We start from the raw sequence: 16,890 nt of genomic DNA on the forward strand, positions 1-16,890 counted from the left end.
GGTGCAGAGGGACGGGGAATGGGGAATGGACCTTGTCTGCCGCTCCTTCCTCCTCAGGGACAGGACTCCTCACACTCTGCCCTGCTCCAGCCTGGGGTCCCTCCCACGGCAGACTGTCCTCCATGGACTTCTCCAGCGTGAGTCCTTCCCACGGGCTGCAGTTCTTCACGAGCTGCTCCAGCCTGGGTCCCGCACGGGTGCCGTCCTTCAGGAACAGGCTGCTCCAGCCTGGGTCCCGCACGGGTGCCGTCCTTCAGGAACAGGCTGCTCCAGCCTGGCCCCGCGGGGTCCCAGGTCCTGCCAGCAAACCTGCTCCAGCCGGGGCTCCTCTCTCTCCCCACGGGGCCACAGGCCCTGCCAGGAGCCGGCCCCAGCGCAGGCTGCCCACGGGGTCACGGCCTCCTTCGGGCATCCCCCTGCCCCGGCGTGGGGCCCTCCCCGGGTGCGGGTGCAGATCTGCTCCCCCGTGGAGCTCCATGGCCGCAGGGGCACAGCCGGCCTCCCTGGGGGCTTCCCCAGGGGCTGCCAGGGACCCTCTGCTCCAGCGCCCGGAGCCCTCCTGCCCCTCCTGCTCTGGGCCAGGGGCTGTGGGGCTGCTCCTCTCACACATCCTCACTCCTCTCTCTGGCTGCTGTTGCTGTGCAGTTGTTTTTTCCCCTCCTTAACTCTGTTCCCCAGAGGCGCTGCCCCCGTCACCGATGGGCTCGGCCGTGGCCAGCGGCGGATCCGTCCTGGAGCCACTGGCGTTGGCTCTGTCAGACATGGTGGAAGCTTCTGGCAGCTTTTCACAGAAGCCGCCCCTGCAGCCCCCGCTACTGAACCCCGGCCACGCTATCCCAACACCTCAGTTTACCAGCGGTACACTAAGATGACAGATATTCAAGGGAAAATCCTGCAGTCAGAATACCACTGCCCACCCCTGGTTCATGCAGGTGAAGCCCTGCTGCCTGCAGGACCCCCTGAGTGGCCCTGAGATGTGCCACCTCCATCAGGTTCGTAAGCAGTTATCATCCAACTTGACCAGTGACAGCATGGTGAGCTGGGAATAGAAAACAGACTTTTCTTTCCAAGCGTTGGGCAAGAGGCGAAGCATCGGTCGGCCCTGTTTGCTCATGTTCCCCCATGCTCAGAGGAAGGTGTCCTCTTCCTAGGGGAGATGCTCAGAGCACTGTGCCACTCTGGAGAAGGGGACAATATAGAGATGTGGCCTGGGAATACAGGGCAAAGATGGTGAAAGCTAAAGAGCTGGACAAGCTGGAGAAATGGGTTGACAAAAAACTCCCGAATTTCATTATGGACCAATACGAAGTTGTGCAGCTGGGAGGAAATGACCCCACGTGGCAGGACAGGCTGAGAACGTGTCTCTACAGAGAAGGTTTTGGAGCACTCCTGCGGAGATGAAAGCTAGCCACATCCTGGGCCGTATTAGCAATGGCACTGGCAGCAGGTCGAGGGACACCCGGCCCCGAGAAGAGAAGGTAAAGACACCAGCCACTATCATCACACACCAAGTGGATGGTCACAGAGAAGACAGAGGCAGCGTCTCCAAGGAGCTGCGTAGCAACATGACAAGAAGCCACAGGCACAGGTTGCAGGAAGAGAACTTGTTACTGGGTACAAGGCACAAAATTTTCACAAGGTGTTTGGTCAAACACTGGGACAAGGACCCAGAGTGGTGTGGGTGAACATCTGCAGAGGTGTTCGAAACTGGACCACGGCAAGGCCCTGAGCAACCCATCCCCACAGTGGAGGTGGTGCTAGTTTGAGGAGGGACTGGACCAGAGACATCCTGAGCCCCCTTCCACCCTACATGATGCTGTCATGGTGCAACACTTCAGTGTACATGCCCGCTGCACACATCAGCTACCGTACAACACGATGCTAATGAAATGCTAAGGCCAGGGCTTCCAAAGAGTTTGAGCTGGAGCAAACCAGTGTCTAAGTGATTAAGCAATTGAAAAGAATGACTTCCAACTGCCAAACCATTGCAGTTGTGCTCAGTGAACATACAATCTTAATCCCTGTAATAAAGGCAGTGACCACACGCTGCAGAAGGAACACTTGAGCTGCATTTTTATTCCCCCAAAGGAGGTTATTGTACAGCTGTATCCAGGTAGCTCCACAAACCATCACTAGCATAACAGCAAGGGATGACCTCGGGAAAGGGAGAAAACTAACGTGAGCACAAATCCGTGATGATCTAACCAGGGCAGTTCAAAATAGTGAGACAGTTTAGCAGGACTTACCTGGAAGCCTGTCAGGCTCCCAATAGACCAAAAGGATTTCCAGAAAGCAGACACGGACCAGTGGAAGAAGCTATCCAGCATGGAAATCCGGATGCCCATCCCAGCAGGGTCAGGCTTTTCTGGTGGCTGGAAGGAAGCTATTAACGCCTGTGGAGGCACAGACCCTTGCGACACGGAGGCATTAGAAGTAATTTCTCAAAACATTGCACAAATAAGAGGAATCTAAAAATCAACATAATTTCTGTAAACTTCCTCCCAGACTGCTTGAGGAGGACTGCAAAGCACAGTAGCTCCAGTAACATCTCATTACATCACATCATCTCCCTAGGATGGAAGATACTTCCAAGTTCAGCATTAAACTTCCCCAAGGCTCAAGTATTCATAAAAGAAGCAAGAACTGCCCTAACAAGGTTTAGCTCCACTTTGAGAAATGAGCCAGGAACCCAGGGTATTAACCCAAGCATTGACGGCAACACCAGCCGCACGTACCTGCAAGGAAGCCGTAGTGAGCCATGCTGCGCTACGAGCACGCCTTGCCCCGAACGCAGAGGGAGCAGGCACAGCTCCTACCGTCTCCTAGATTGGAATTAAGCATCACAGCGCACCCCAATAAAATGGGAGGATGACTGACGGCTCGTCGGTCGGCTTGATACGAGGCTTTTATCTCCCTGCCTCTTTGATCCCTATCTGGCAGACCCATAGGCCACCAGCCAGAATTAGTCAGTGAAACGATGTAAGGAATAAAGTTCCAGCAGCTTCACGTTCAAGATGACGGCACAGCTTTTCTGGCTATCTCCAGAGGACTGAAAGCTCCTAGGCTGGTGCATCAAGGACAGTTAGCTTTTATCTTCACCAAATCAGAAAGGCTCGCTTTAAAACAGACACCAGTGCTGCATAACAAGGCCCTTGGCACAAGGTTAGACCCAGACTCTCCCACTGCCCAGGGAAGATGATGGAGATGCTAAAGGCCGTAGGAGGCTGTCCATAAGCCGCATACAGACGGCACGTATCCACCCATCCCCACAGGGCACCTCTGCCAGTGATGGAGAAGCACCAACGTTGGTCGGTGGCTGTGGGCAGGCTCCCCAGGTCTTCTTCCCAGCACAGCACCAAAGCTCCTCTCACCTTTACAAAGTCCTCCCGACCAGCACTGAAAGGAAAAGTCTCACCGGCCACAAATACCTTTTAGCATATAATTACAGCCTTGACAATCGGCATGCTAAACGCTACCCTCTCCTCCTATCCTCCTGGTGGTCCCAGTGACTTTGTAATTCCCACGGTGGGTATAATCCACAAAACCATTTTTCTCAATTATTGGGATAGCAAATTATTTAAAAAATTATGAGCCATAAAAAAATTTGGTCATTTTAATAATTTTTCATGGAAACTGTGCTCTTCTAGGAAACTATCCTCACACAGAGACTCATTAATTTAACTACATTGCCCAGGTTATTTCCATGCAGTGCAGATACGACAAAGCAAGGCAATGCCTTGCAAACAGCAGCAGTGACCCCGAGCTTTGTGCAAGCCCGCACCAACAGTCGGGATACAGCCACGCCGGACTCCCGCGTTTGCCACACAGCCTGCACCCAGCCACACCAAAGCCGCAGGCAGCTCGCACCTAAACCTGCAGTCACAAGCAAGCTCATAGGAACTGCAGATCAGCTCTCTGGGTACTTCTTGCAGCATCCTTCCCACCTCACAAGCTGCAGGAACCACCCTCGATGGGGCTGGGTGCCATGGAAAAGCAGGATGACTTATGAGGCCGCTTGCTTGTGTGGTGCAGAGGGATACATGATGCTGCAGTGTGTTGGGGTACACCTTAGGTACAAGCTATGTGAGAAGAGTGAGGTGCGTGACAGAGGCACCTCCACACAATTTAATGACCCACCTTTCCTCCCCAAACGTTCAAGTGCTGAAGTATTGTGCAGACACATCCATTTATAATAAAGTGTGTCACGAGCTGAAAATGATTACAGCTGTCACACAGTTCTGCAAACAAGTACCAGCCAACCACATGACAAAAGCATCCAAAGATGAAATCCAAAATTGACTCAGTGAACCCATGAGTGCCAATGTGTCCCTTGTCATGCAAACAGCCCTCAAGAGCCCATTACCATGTTCTGACATGGGATACTTGGACGTTTGGGGTGCCTGGGCTCATCCACAGTCTGGGATGTCCCGGTTCCAGAGCTATCCCACAGCAAAGACACAGCTGGGGCTTCGGACCAAGGAAGCTCGTACCTGTACCTGATGGGTGTTTTTACTTAACCCAAAATACTGGCTTTTTATGAGCCCACAGCTGGCTGTGTTTCCAGCCCAGGGACACCCCAAGGTACCAGTGCTGAGTGCCAGGCAGATCTGGGGGACCTTTGGGAGGGCCTCCCATAGGGTGGGCAGCGGGAAGGAGTTCTTCATCACAGCATCTTTGAAGAGCACTGGAAGGGCTAGAGGAAATCTAAAAAGCACAAAAAAGGCAGCAGTAGAGTGTTTTCTTTACCCCAAAATTACAGCTATCTTCTTGAATTATTCCTTCATGAAAAATTGCCGGTTGCCAGCTGGTACAAGCCAGGGGAGCAGCGCAGGGGCTGGAGGATCACACCACATCACATCCGTCACACCCCGGCTGGGTGTCACGTTGCCCTCCCTGCTCCACCATTCCCGCCCCCGTTTCCCTTCCCTCCTCCGTTGGCACTTACCGCTTCCGAGACAATGAGAGAAAACATTACTGCTAGCAGGGATGTGTACTGCTAACAGGCTCAAGAGAGAAGTGCACGTTGAGATACAGCTTGCACTTGCTTGCCCAGCAATTCCAGTTTTGGTTGTTTCGGGTTTTTTAAATAATTATCTTTTCGTACTTGAAATCCACCTTGGATGAAATGTGAAAGGAGCCAGAGAAGAAAAGTGGACAAGGAAAGGATGTGGCTCCTCCCTAAGCCAAAGCCATGGCCATGCCAGGCGGCATGCCTCTGAAGAGCTTTACTGGTGCCAGAGGAGGTCCCTCCCACCCCACTGCAGTCCCCCTGCAATGCCATTAAGAGGGGACACCGCCTCCCTAACCCCCAGGACCTGCTTCCCCTCCAGCCCAGCTGTGCACAGCCACCAGCATGGCCCCAGGGTTGATCTTGCTCTTCTACCTCACCTTCCAGGTGGCTTTCATCCAGCGCTGCTCCCATGTCGTCGGTAATAGTCAGGCTGGTGATGCTGAGGGTCAAAGTAAGCATTTTGCAGCAAGGCGTAGAGATGCCCGCTCACCGAGGGCTGCATCACCTTCTGCTCCTTGTACGCTCCTAGCATGGGGTGTCCCATGCCTGGCACCCTCCTCCACCCAGCTCCTCATGCTCTGAGGCCATGTTGCCCCAGCCCTGGCCCCAGCGGTCCCTCAGCTCCCCAGCTTGTCAGCTCTGCAGCGACGGCAGTCCTACAGCATGTGAGGGATAACCAGCTATTTCATCTAGTCACAAAAACACATTCCCAAGTTACAAAACTGCTCGGGCAGTGGGATTTCTTGGTTTGCCAGTGCCATGAAGCTCAACGACGTGGCTCCGGCAGAGTAGCCAGCGCTTGGAGAGACTCTGCCCAGCCCCTGTGTTTCTGAGCACAGCAGCCCTTGCCCCAGCGCCTCCAGAGCCCCCGGAGCCCCATTCCCAGGGGTACCTGCACACCACTCTCACTTCAAAGCCAACAGGACTTGGACACATTGGCACTCAGAGGCTGCCTGCCAAAAAGCTGGCTGTGAACTCCGGCGCAGTGCCTACCACAGCTGGAACAAGGCGTGTGCTATACACACCAGAAAGCCCATGGAAAGTGACGCTGCAGATGTTAGACATGCACCAAGACACACAGAGGACTGGCAGGGACCTTTCGGTCCCTTGATCTCATCTCCTCCTCCCTTCCCATGCTACCTACCTGTTACCTGGTAGAGGTAGAGGGTTACCTACCAGCATATTTCATACACAGTGTTTTAATCATGTAATGTATTAATAACACAGTTAAAGTCCAGACCATTTGCTAAGTAACATATATTACTCTGATCACTGCTTTGATATATTAAAAATAGATTAACTGCTTCCTAGAGCTTGAGGCCAGGAGAGAGAGTAGGTCTCATCTGGGTTGACCTCCCACACATCCACGAGCCATAGCACTCCCTACCCGTATTGAGCTCACCAAATTAAGAAGCAACATTTGATTGTATATCAAAGACGTTCGACAACAGGGAGTCCGGCATATCTCTCGGTGAGCTGCTCAAACAGCTAATTACCCCAGCTGTTAAAAAAACTCATCTTTATTTCCACTGTGGGCTTTGGTAACTTCAGATGATTGCTCTTGGCTCCTCTAACACCTTAGGTGGCTGCTTGAAGCTAGCACTTCACCACTGCCTGCCTCTGCCTTCCTCAGGTAATTATAACATACATTTATCTCCTTCTTTAACTACCTCAGCCAGTCTTAACCACCTTAATGCATGGAGCTCCTCTAGTCCCTCCTCACAAGACCTGTTTTCCAGATCACAAACATCCCTGGTACCAAACCTCCCAAATATGCTGGCAACAAGCAATCAGGGCAAATGAACATCAAAATCAAGCTAAATGCTGCCAAGAGCAGTGTGGGCCTCTAAGGATGATCAAGGCAACGGCTTGGTCCTTCATCTTTCATAGATGCAAGAAGCACTCATGGAAGGAGGTATCTCCCAGGCTGGGCCACTGGTCTGCTCCCAGGCAGCCACCACGTCTTGAAAGAAAGTCATCCTTCCAGAAGAGCCAGGCTTCAAAATCTGTCTGAGAATAGCAAACCAACTTCCCTCCATTTTCAGCTGTATTTAGCAAGGCCATTATTTATGGAGATGGCAGGAAATAATTCAGCCAGATCCAGACATAACTCAAAATTGAAGAGAGGATCTATAAAAAGATAAACCGGAGGACCTAAGGGGGAGCCAGTCGTGGGGACTCGGCGTGGCTGCAAGGGAGCTCTTCCAGCAGTGATGGGAGTGGCAGCCCTGCAAACACCAAACACGTGCACCAGGTCAGACCCAGGTCGTGGGGACCAATGGAGCTGCCCTTCCTCGGACAGCCGCTCTCAAAAACCTCTTTCTCAAAAACAAGAGTCTTTGCCAGCTTTAAGAAACATGGTTTAAGAAACAACTTATGGCCCTGAGCCCATCCGAGCCAGGGGGAGTGACGGTGTCCTGGCACCGGCACGGGGAGGCAGGGAGCATCCTCCCCGCTGGCACTTGCTTCCCACGTGGCCCATGGCTGGGTGCCTCCCATCCAAAAGGGTTTTTTTCTGCTGGAGGAAGGGTTGATACTGCAGAAGACCCACTGCCCTACAAGGGTATACATATATGTGCATGCATGTATAGGCTGGCACTGCAATGCGTGCAGGGAGCAGATCATCCCTTCACCAAAGGAGGTCCAAGAAAATATTTGAGGATGCTAGAAGACAGAACTGAGCTTTAATCATTCATGTTTCCTTCCTCCCCAGCCCTCCGACTGATTTTGACTAAACTGGATTTTGCTCTTCTGAGCCAGGAGAGCTTTTACTTCATTTGTTGAAAGACTGCTTCCTTGCCACCAGGTTTCCCCCAAATCTCCCTCACACAGAGTCAAAGGCAACATTTTGACCACAGATGCAAAGAGCATCAGGTGCTCCTGGGAGGATGAGACGTGCTGCGATGCCGTCCAGCGCAGCACGGAGGCAACTCGCTGCATGCCAGGAGGATTGTTCTGCGCTGTCGCACACGTCCCAGGACATGCGAAACCTGATGGCTGTTTCTGCATAAACCCAGAGTCAGGTTTAAACTCTGTTGATGATCTTCTCCCACACATTTACTACTGTGCATTTTTACAATTTGACTCTGGCCATTTGCACCCCTTGACCCCAAACTGTTGCACCCCAGGGCAAAACCAGCCCCCCGAACGCACAGACCAGCGCACCCAGATGCCGGACGCCCTCGCCCCCACGACACTGGGTGCTGCGCAGCCCCTTACCTATGGCACCACTAAGAACTGCGGGAGCAGAGTCGATCCCAACCGCTTGCCTGTCCGCAAGAGGCACGACGGCTCCTTCCCCGCCTCTGCGTGCTCCCAGGTTTAGCTGCTGAAGCTGAAGTTCATCTCAGACCACTGCCGAAATCCCAGTGTAAACATCTGCGGCATGAGAGGGAGGAGGAGATCCCTCTCCGGGGCTCAGTTAAGAGTTAAAGCTCTCAATGAATCAGTTGGCTCCTGCAAAACCTCCTGGAGCAGGCGACGGAGGAGCACACAGCTGCTCAGAAACGCCGGCCCCTGCGGCACCGCATAATTCCTCCCCTGTTCCCGGGGCCGCAGCGCTTCCCTCGCACAATGTCCCAAATTGTGCGGGGTTAAACCGGCCCACACAACGCCCGCATTCACACCCGGACGAGGCGACCAGCGCCGCGGAAATGCCTGCGTGGGGTTTTTTCCCCTCCCTCCCTCCTTTCATCCTTCCAATCCACTTGTTCGACCAGGGCAAGCGTTAGAGAAAGGCCAGGTCAGCAGCGGTACGCAGACGCTCTCAGTTCCGAAGCCAGCAGTCATTAATCCTCCCGGGGAGCCGAGCGAACCACAAAATCATCATCATCGTTATCAAGAGACAGCCGGAGGTGCCAGAAGATCTTTCTCAACACTGTGTGACCCTGCTCCACCTCCCCGGGGACACAAAGCCCTTCACCAGACCCCGGTCAAGTTGCCATGTGGGGTGGAAAGGTTTTGGGCTCCCCATTTCCATACCTGCTTCTTTATAAAACGTACAACTGTGATAAAAATTAAGTCTGTGGGGTAACATTTTATGCTTGGCACGAGGAACAAGGACAACCTCGCTGACATTTAGTACAATAAATACCTATGTTTCCACATCACTTTACACCAGCAACAGAAAGCCCGGTCATTCCCTTTGCTACGGTTGCATCTCTCAACACTTTGCAGAGCCCTGGGGAGACTCTGGCATGGGTGGGCACAGCTCATCACATTTGCGATCACTTACTTTCAGGAGGTGTTTATAGCCATCCTAACGTCATCCGCACCTGCGGCTGGGATGTTGAGCACTTTTCATTACGGGAGTTGGTATGAAGCACAGTGTGTGGGTGCACAGAGGGATGACTGTCGCACACACACACTTTTCCCTGGGACGGTGTTCACATATATGAAAAACTTGTCCCCAGCAGCTGCCCTGTTTATTTCCAGCTGAAGTCACGGGAAAATAACTAAAAGCTCTGCGAGGAGTGGGTAAAACATGCCCCAGTGACCCCAGGGAAATAGTGTCGCAGAGGGGGGCTGCTCCGGGTGCCGGAGGGGGCTGCAGCTCCTCATGTGCGACACCCCCATGGCGTGCAGCTGCACCTCACCCTGCGGGTACCGCAGCCGCTCCCAGTCACTGTGGCAACTTGGATGTTTTGGAAACAGCTTCCCAGAGTCAGAAAGTGTCAGCTCTAACACCGGAGCAATCACTCCCTGCGGTTCTCCCACCACCAGGTCCCCCCTGCTCCCTGGGCACCCCTCCGCGCCCCCCAGGAGGCGGTGGCAGGGCTCCGGCTCTTCAGGCTCGTTTCCAGGCATCGTTTCCTCGCTCCGCAGGGCACACGGTGGGACCTCGCGGACACTGCGCAGCTCAGCGCCTGAACCCCGGGTCCCCAGCAAGCCTCCCAGCCAGGGCAGTTTGACACCGGGAAACGGACGGGGAAATCCGCTCTCCGCCCTCACCAAAGTCCAACGTTTTGATGAGCCACCACTTAAAAACACTCCATGCCCACATTGGCCTTCTCATTTAGCCATTTCTTCTCTTGTAACTTGAAGTTCGGCGAGAGGATAACCATCATATTCTGAATACCTACGTTTTCTGCTTTATTAACCATGCAAGTCATGCATAATTTAAACAGAAGGGAAAGTGCATACAGCATTTGAGTTTTTCTAACGATTATTTCCCCAAGAAAACAAGCTGGGCAAAGCAGAGCTGAGGAACTGTATGTCTTGCTGAGGATTTTAGCTCTGCTCTCATCCCCTGTAGAAGCAGCGTGCAGCACAGAGCAGGGGACGGTGGGCACAGGGCTCCATCCACAGACGTGCCCTGGCTCCATCATGGACCCGCTCTTCAACCTTGGGAAACTGTTCCCTGTGTCGGTGTCTCAGTTCCCTCTTAGGTTCAGCTGTACGAGCAACCGCCTTCTTAACCAGAGCTTTACTATTCAGAAGCAACAGAGGAAAGTTAACGGTGAGAGGTATAGGCAGACGTCATCGGACATGAATTTGCGTTTTTGTATGAACTAGGAATAAGCAAACGTGGGCCATTTATTTTGTGTTTAAGGGCACCAAAAGAGGTCTCAAGTACTGCTGTTCTGGGTGGACATGCAGGCTGCCATGCCAGGCGCCGCGCCCGCTCAGGGCAGAGCTGAGTGGTCCTTCTCCACACCTTCTGCGCGGTCAGAGACGAGCATTGGCGGCAGGCAGGCAGGCAGGCAGGCAGTGCCGGAGAGCAGCCAGGTGGAGCTCGGGCAGTGCACATGAGGAGTGAGAGCCTGTCCTGGGGCCACAGGTCCTCCTGCGAATGCGACATGGCCTCAGCGGGAGGAACTGGGGAGAAGTCAGGGTGACAGACGGCACCCGAGTTCCAGGTCTGAGTGACCTGCCAAAGCAGCAGGTTCTTCAGGCAGGGCTGGAGAGAGGCCGGGCACGAGGAGGACGGCCAGGCATGGTTGCACACTCCTTCGCCTGGCGAAGCGGAGCAGCACCCGGCACCTTCACTACAGCAGAGGCTGCTGGGGCTCTGCCCGCTCTCAGAAGAGACATCAGCATTTCAGATTGTTGGCACAGAAGCGGGGAACAGGGGGGTTAAGTCAGCGGGACAGCTTCCTAACTGCTCCACTCTTGGAAGCAGAGCTGTGGGGATCCTAAAATCTTCAATAAGGGACAAAAAAGTTGCTCAAATCCCACAAGCCTATTTTTCCAAAGCAACAAGGACTTAAGCGGGCTCCCTCTCCCAGGCTGGTGCTTGCTTTTGCTAACATAACCCAGGGCACTACCTTCAAAACCTCCTTTCTCAAAATGGCCCTGGTGCACAGAGCGGGATCTCCCAGGCTGCCGGGAGGATTGGGCTGGCTGGCTTTTTTTGGCAAAGCTCTGTCTGCTTTCTCAAACCAACGTTCAGGAGTCAATGAAGAAAGACAAATTCACATGAAACGAGTTTCAAATATAGTGCAGCCACATACGACTGACTTCACACCGCTCCCCCCTTATTCTCACCAGCCCTTCACCCATCATCCTTAACCTAAACAAGGGGTTACATTTTACAGGACGAAAACGCATCATTGTCAAACAAAAGTCTTACTCCAGATCTGCATGTGACATCGCCTGTGCATCGATGCCGGCGTTCAGCCTAGGGCAAAAGCTCCCTTTCCTGTAGGCCCCCACAAAACACGCTCTGCCAGAACAAGCCCTCTCCTATTCATGACAGCAGTCGCTATTCCAGCGCATCCAACAATATCTGCCTGTGTGTCGGGGAAGGCAGAGAGCCCCGGCGCTGAGATCTGCACGTTAGCAATGCAGCCTCTGCGAGCAGAGCCCCTCAGACATTTTCAATTACACTGAATGTTGCAAAATTAAAAATAAATAAAAAAAAGGCGGGTACATCTTTAGCCGGGGCTGCCTTGCTGGTGGGAAGCAAATATTTCCGTGCCGAAACAAGCGCAGGGGCTTGAGGAGCCGATGTCAAACGGAGCATTTACTGGCAAATTCACGAAGTCTCCTCAACCCCCCCGTACCGGAGCCAGCGCTCCCTCCAGCACCGCACGGCCGCCGCGTAACGAAACCCCCCCACAGCCGGGCCCGGCCGGGCATCCCCGGGGCACCGCCGGGGCATCCGTGGGACCGGGGCGCCGCCGGGGCCGGGGCCAGCGCACCGGTGGCGTCCCGGCCGCGCAGCACCGCGCTCCGGCGGAGCGCCCGGCTCTCCCCGCTGCCTGGCTCCGGGCTTCGCCGAAACGGGGCCAACTTGGGGCGCGGGAGAGCAACAAGACCCGCGACCCCAGCGCCGGGCCCCGCGCAGCCGCCCGGGACCCGGGTGCCGAAAGCGGGTCAGGGGATGCCGCCGGCTCGGCCCCGGCCGCCCCGCTCCGCGGCGGCGATTTGCAAGTCACCGCCGGGGGGAGGCCGGGGAAGCGGGGCGCTCCCCTGCGCGCCCGCCCGCGGAGCCGCTCGCGCCGCTCGGCCGCGGGGACTGCGCGCCCCCGGCGGAGCACCGGGAAGTTTGCGGCTCGCCCCCGCCCCTCGCTCCGCGGTCGCGGGCGGGCGGAGGGGCAGCGCCGCTGCTAACAAGTGCGGCGGACGCGGGCAGCCTCGCGGCGCTCCGCGGGGCGCGGAGAAGCTCCATCGCGGCGGCGCCCGCCCGCGCCGCGACAGCGGCCAGTCGGGGCCGGGACCGGCCGGAGCCCCCCCGCGCCCCCTCCCCGTTTTCGCCGCGCAGTGTCAGCGTCTCATGGCAACGGCGCTGCCTCCGCCGCCCCCCGCGGACGCGGAGGAGGACACCCCCCACCCCGTCCCCTTCCCTCGCCTCCCGCCCCGGCGACAGTCGCGACAAGGTCACGCCGCGCCCCGGACTCACCGTACACCCCCTGCCCGGAGCTGCCCTCCAGCAGAACCGTCAGCAGCCCCAGCAGCCCGATCGCTACATCCATCTTCACGTGAGCATCCACATATCCAGCCCGGGCGGGGGCGCGGGGGGAGGCAGCGCAGCGCCCGCCGGAGCCCCGCGCTCCGCTGCGGCCGAGCCGCGCAACGCCCGCGCAGGCAGGGCGGCGGGGGCAGGCGGCGGGCACCGCTCCGGTCCTCCTCCTCCTTCTCCTCCTCCTCCGCCGCCGCCTCCGCCTCCTCCTCCTCCTGCGCAGCGGGCGGCGCGGAGCGGCGCGGAGCGGCGCGGGGCGAGCCCCCCTCCCCGCGGCAGACCCCTCAGGGCACCGGCCGCCGCCGCCGCCGCCTCCCGGGGCCGCCGAGCGCCGCGCGGGGCCGCCGCAGCCGCCTGCGCCCCGCGGCCATCAGATGCCGGCGCAGCGCCGCGGCCCGCGCATGGTGCGCGGAGCCCCCCGCGCGGCGCGGAGGCGGTGTCGGGGGAGGGCGGGGGGCCGCGGAGGTGTGTCCTGCTCTTGCGCGGCCGGAGCAGCCCTCACCGCGCCTGCGGAGCGGCGGCCGGGCCCATGGCGGGGGTGGACGGGGGGCGGCGGGCTTCCCTCCGCCGTGCGGCGGGTGCGTGAGCGAGTGGGAGTGCGTGAGTGGGAGTGGGAGGCGGCGGTGTGCCGTCACGTTGAGCTATACGTGCCGGCAGCCAGAGCCGGGAGCCGCAGCCCGGCGACGTCAAAGCTGCGTGGCTGGCTCTGCGCGCCTTCCTCCGCCTCCTCCTCCGCCGCCGCCGCCGCCTCCCGTGTCCTCGCGGCTCCGCCACCGCCGCCGGGCGCGCAGGGCCGCGGGCGGTGCCAGGCCGGGAGGCCGCGCTTCTCTCGGAGCCGGGATGCGCGGTGCGGTGCGTCCCGCTCCGCGCCCGGGATGCGCGGTGCGGAGCGCCCCGGGCCCGGCTGCGCGGCGCCGTGCGGTGCCTCCGCGCGGTGCGGACGGTGAGGGGCGCCCTGGGCCCGCGCTGGCTGTGCGCTCCGCTCCCGGCCGCGGGCGCCCGCGCAGCTCCCGGCGGTCCCAGGCAGAGGCCCCGGCCCGGGCTGCGCTCCCGCGGTGGGATTTCCCTGCCGGCGCCCCGAGCCTGCTGACCCCTCGGTGCCCACCAAGTCCAGCCAGCCCCCTCTCCGCTCGGGGCCGGGGGGCACCGCAGGGCTCTGACCCCTTCCCAGCCATGCTCCGCGCCACTGGTGACACGCAGGCACTCGTGGGGTGCGGGGGGCAGCAGCGCTGCTTTCCCCAGCCTGCACTGAGGAAACACCCTGTGCTTGCTGAGCACCCCAGGGCACCGGGCTAAGGACAGTCACTAGCCTGGGGGCTCCCACACCCTGGTGTGATGAGCAGCGACACAAGGGGGGGACACCACGCACAAAGGGGACAAGCCAGCTCTGTGTCTGTCAGGCAGTGATGCTGCTGGGCACACCCCAGTCACTGCCCACTGCTGAGCTTTCACATTGTCATTCCCCCTTCAGAGGTGCCTGACCTCCACCGAGTAGCTGAGATGCCTCCCTGGCTCCCTGCACCTCCCCAGGCTGCACTCAGGCTGCCTGACGGCCGTATGTTTTGGGGTCCCGTGGTACTTGTGCCGGTGAAGGTCTCTTGCCTCCAATTTAGCAGAGCAAACCCAGGACTTGTTGGGAAGTGACTGCCCCATCCTCTCCCCTTCTTGCTTGGTTCCTGCAAGGGTTGCACCAAAACCATGGGCACCTTGGACGCAGGTACATCCTCCTCTGCCTGCATCACTTAAGGATTAGTGCTCAAGGCCAGGACAAAGTGACGTTTTCTGGAAGAAGCAATTGCGCTGTAGGGTTTCCTGTGACCCCACTGGCACGAGGTGGGATGCTGCTAACAAGGCTGGGACTCCTCCAGTGCTGTTGAATGCTCTCCTGGCCACCGGTGACAGGGGCTGAGCTCCGCAGTGCTGCCCTTCTGAGATGATCCAATGCATTGCTCGGTTGAGCTTCCATCCCCAAAGGGCTCCGAGCTATCTAATTCATCATTGGGAAATACACTGATGGATGCAAGGGGCTGGATTCGGTTCTCACTGGGGCTGCTCCCTCTTCCCAACCTGGTGAGGAACTGGGAGGTGGAAGGCGGGACGGGCGCAGCGCTTCTCCACATCAGCCTGTGCCCACAGAGCACAGGCTGGCACTCGGCACCGGCTGGAGCCCCTCACCAGCCCGCTGCCAGCTGGAGCCTGTGAGGATGGTGCTGAGATTGCACTGTGATTGCGCTCAAAATACTGCATCCCCCGCAACAGACACACCATTCCACGCCATTCCAGATACTCTCACTGCCTCTGGCTGCAGCCGGCTGGCCCCAGCATCCAGAGAGCTGACCCTGTGTGCAGCCGTGTCCTCTTCAGGTCAGGGAGGGATCCGGGAAGGTTTTCTCTGCTGGTTGAAGGTTGGGAAGCCTCGCAGAGTTCCACACTGGTACGTAGACCAAAATCCACGCGGTTGTTGCTTCATTGCTAAGGCAGACAGCAACACTAGGAAACGAGGGAAGTGCCTCCAGCCGCGCTGACTCCTGGGGGCAGACTGTGCATTGCTCCTGGGTGGGTGTCAGCAGAGGTTGCTGTGTGTGGGAAGCCAGAGCAGCGTGGCTTCCTTGCTCACAGTTTGCTTCACTGGAGGAAATGGCAGACTCTTGCCAAGCAGCTTCTGACTTGACTGTAGGACATGACGGCACAGTTGCCATTTAATGGAGGTTTCCTCCTGCTTCACGTGCAAAGAGCTGTCTGGGTGTGGTGGAGCTGCTTATCCAGAAGACGTGGATGGCCAAGTCCTGAACATGTCTCGTTCAGTGATGGGACAGCAAAGAGCTGTCTGGGTGTGGTGGAGCTGCTTATCCAGAGGACGTGGATGGCCAAGTCCTGAACATGTCTCGTTCAGTGATGGGACATTTGGGGCTGAGGGGAGACTGAGTCCCATGCAACTCCCTCCTGCACGGCAAGTCCCAGGGAGGTTCAACTCAGTAGACCCAACTATCCAGAAGCCATGGGCACTGCTGGAGGATGGAGCGGGAGATCCTCAGCTGCCGTTGCTCTGTTCAGAGCCTAGCAAAGCTATTCCCTGCTTGAAACCATCCGAATGCATCTCAGCACCTTGGCCACCCTACTTGAAGGGAGTCTGAGATTGCATGTCTGGGTCCCTCTGATGCTCCTTTCTATCTGTGTTTCAGTTGCAAGGAGAATTTGGAATAATCTGCCCCAGCAGATTTCCAGAGGCTGCACTCACAGTGTGGCCTTCGATGGATTACACTCAACCTTCAGTTGCATTTTGTCTTTTCTCCACCTTCAACCTCTCCATCCTGCCACACATGCCAAACTGGCCCTCAAAGCAACACCTGTGCCACATCTTCTGAACTATGGTCATCCCAAGCCAGACCAGCCCTGCACCCCAGGCTCTGGTCTGCCGCCAGCTGTTTTTCCTCCCAGTCTCCTTTCTTACTCCTATGACCAACCGCCCCACAGCATGGAACACGGACATACTCAAAAACCTCTTTTGACCTTGTGAGGACAGTGCGTGTTTTCGACAGTGCGTGTTTTCTTCACCTGTAAAGCCCTATCCATGGCAGATCTTGGCAGGAGAAGCCCAGGGCCCAGCCCTACCCCTTCTTGTTGGCGATGCTTCAAATGGAGGTGGAAGGAAGAAGGACATGTACCTTATTTTCCATTTTGTAGGTTGAACACCAATAAGCCCTAAAGGGCTGGTCCTTTCTCACCCTGTTTCCAGCCCTTACCTGGTTAAATCCAAGATCCTCACAGCACAGATATAGGTTATTTGATCCTGAAGGCTGAAATCATTAACTGGCTGCTGCTCTACCCTGTGGAACAGCCGTTAGAAGGGACGCAGCATTTTGTTAGCACATCATTGGCATGCTTTCTTGCAAGTCCAGGCTTCGGCGCTGCAGAGGCTAAGGCACCTAGTAAACCTTACCACAACAGCATTGCAACTGAAATTTGTGAAAATAAC

General features: G+C 57.0%; 1 protein-coding gene across 1 annotated transcript in view; it reads right to left on the minus strand.

Moving 5' to 3' along the window:
- MDGA2 (MAM domain containing glycosylphosphatidylinositol anchor 2) overlaps positions 1 to 13,061 on the minus strand; it is a 390,338-nt gene extending 377,277 nt beyond the window's left edge. Inside the window, exon 1 of the mRNA XM_082000249.1 lies at positions 12,855 to 13,061. Within this exon, the coding sequence (XP_081856375.1) occupies positions 12,855 to 12,927 (73 nt within the window). The 5' untranslated portion in view covers positions 12,928 to 13,061. The remainder of the gene's footprint in view (positions 1 to 12,854) is intronic.
- Positions 13,062 to 16,890: the final 3,829 nt, after the last annotated feature.

This window comes from Phaethon aethereus, assembly GCF_964289735.1.
Source record: "Phaethon aethereus genome assembly, chromosome: 5".
In the NCBI taxonomy this organism is placed as follows: Eukaryota; Metazoa; Chordata; class Aves; order Phaethontiformes; family Phaethontidae; genus Phaethon; species Phaethon aethereus.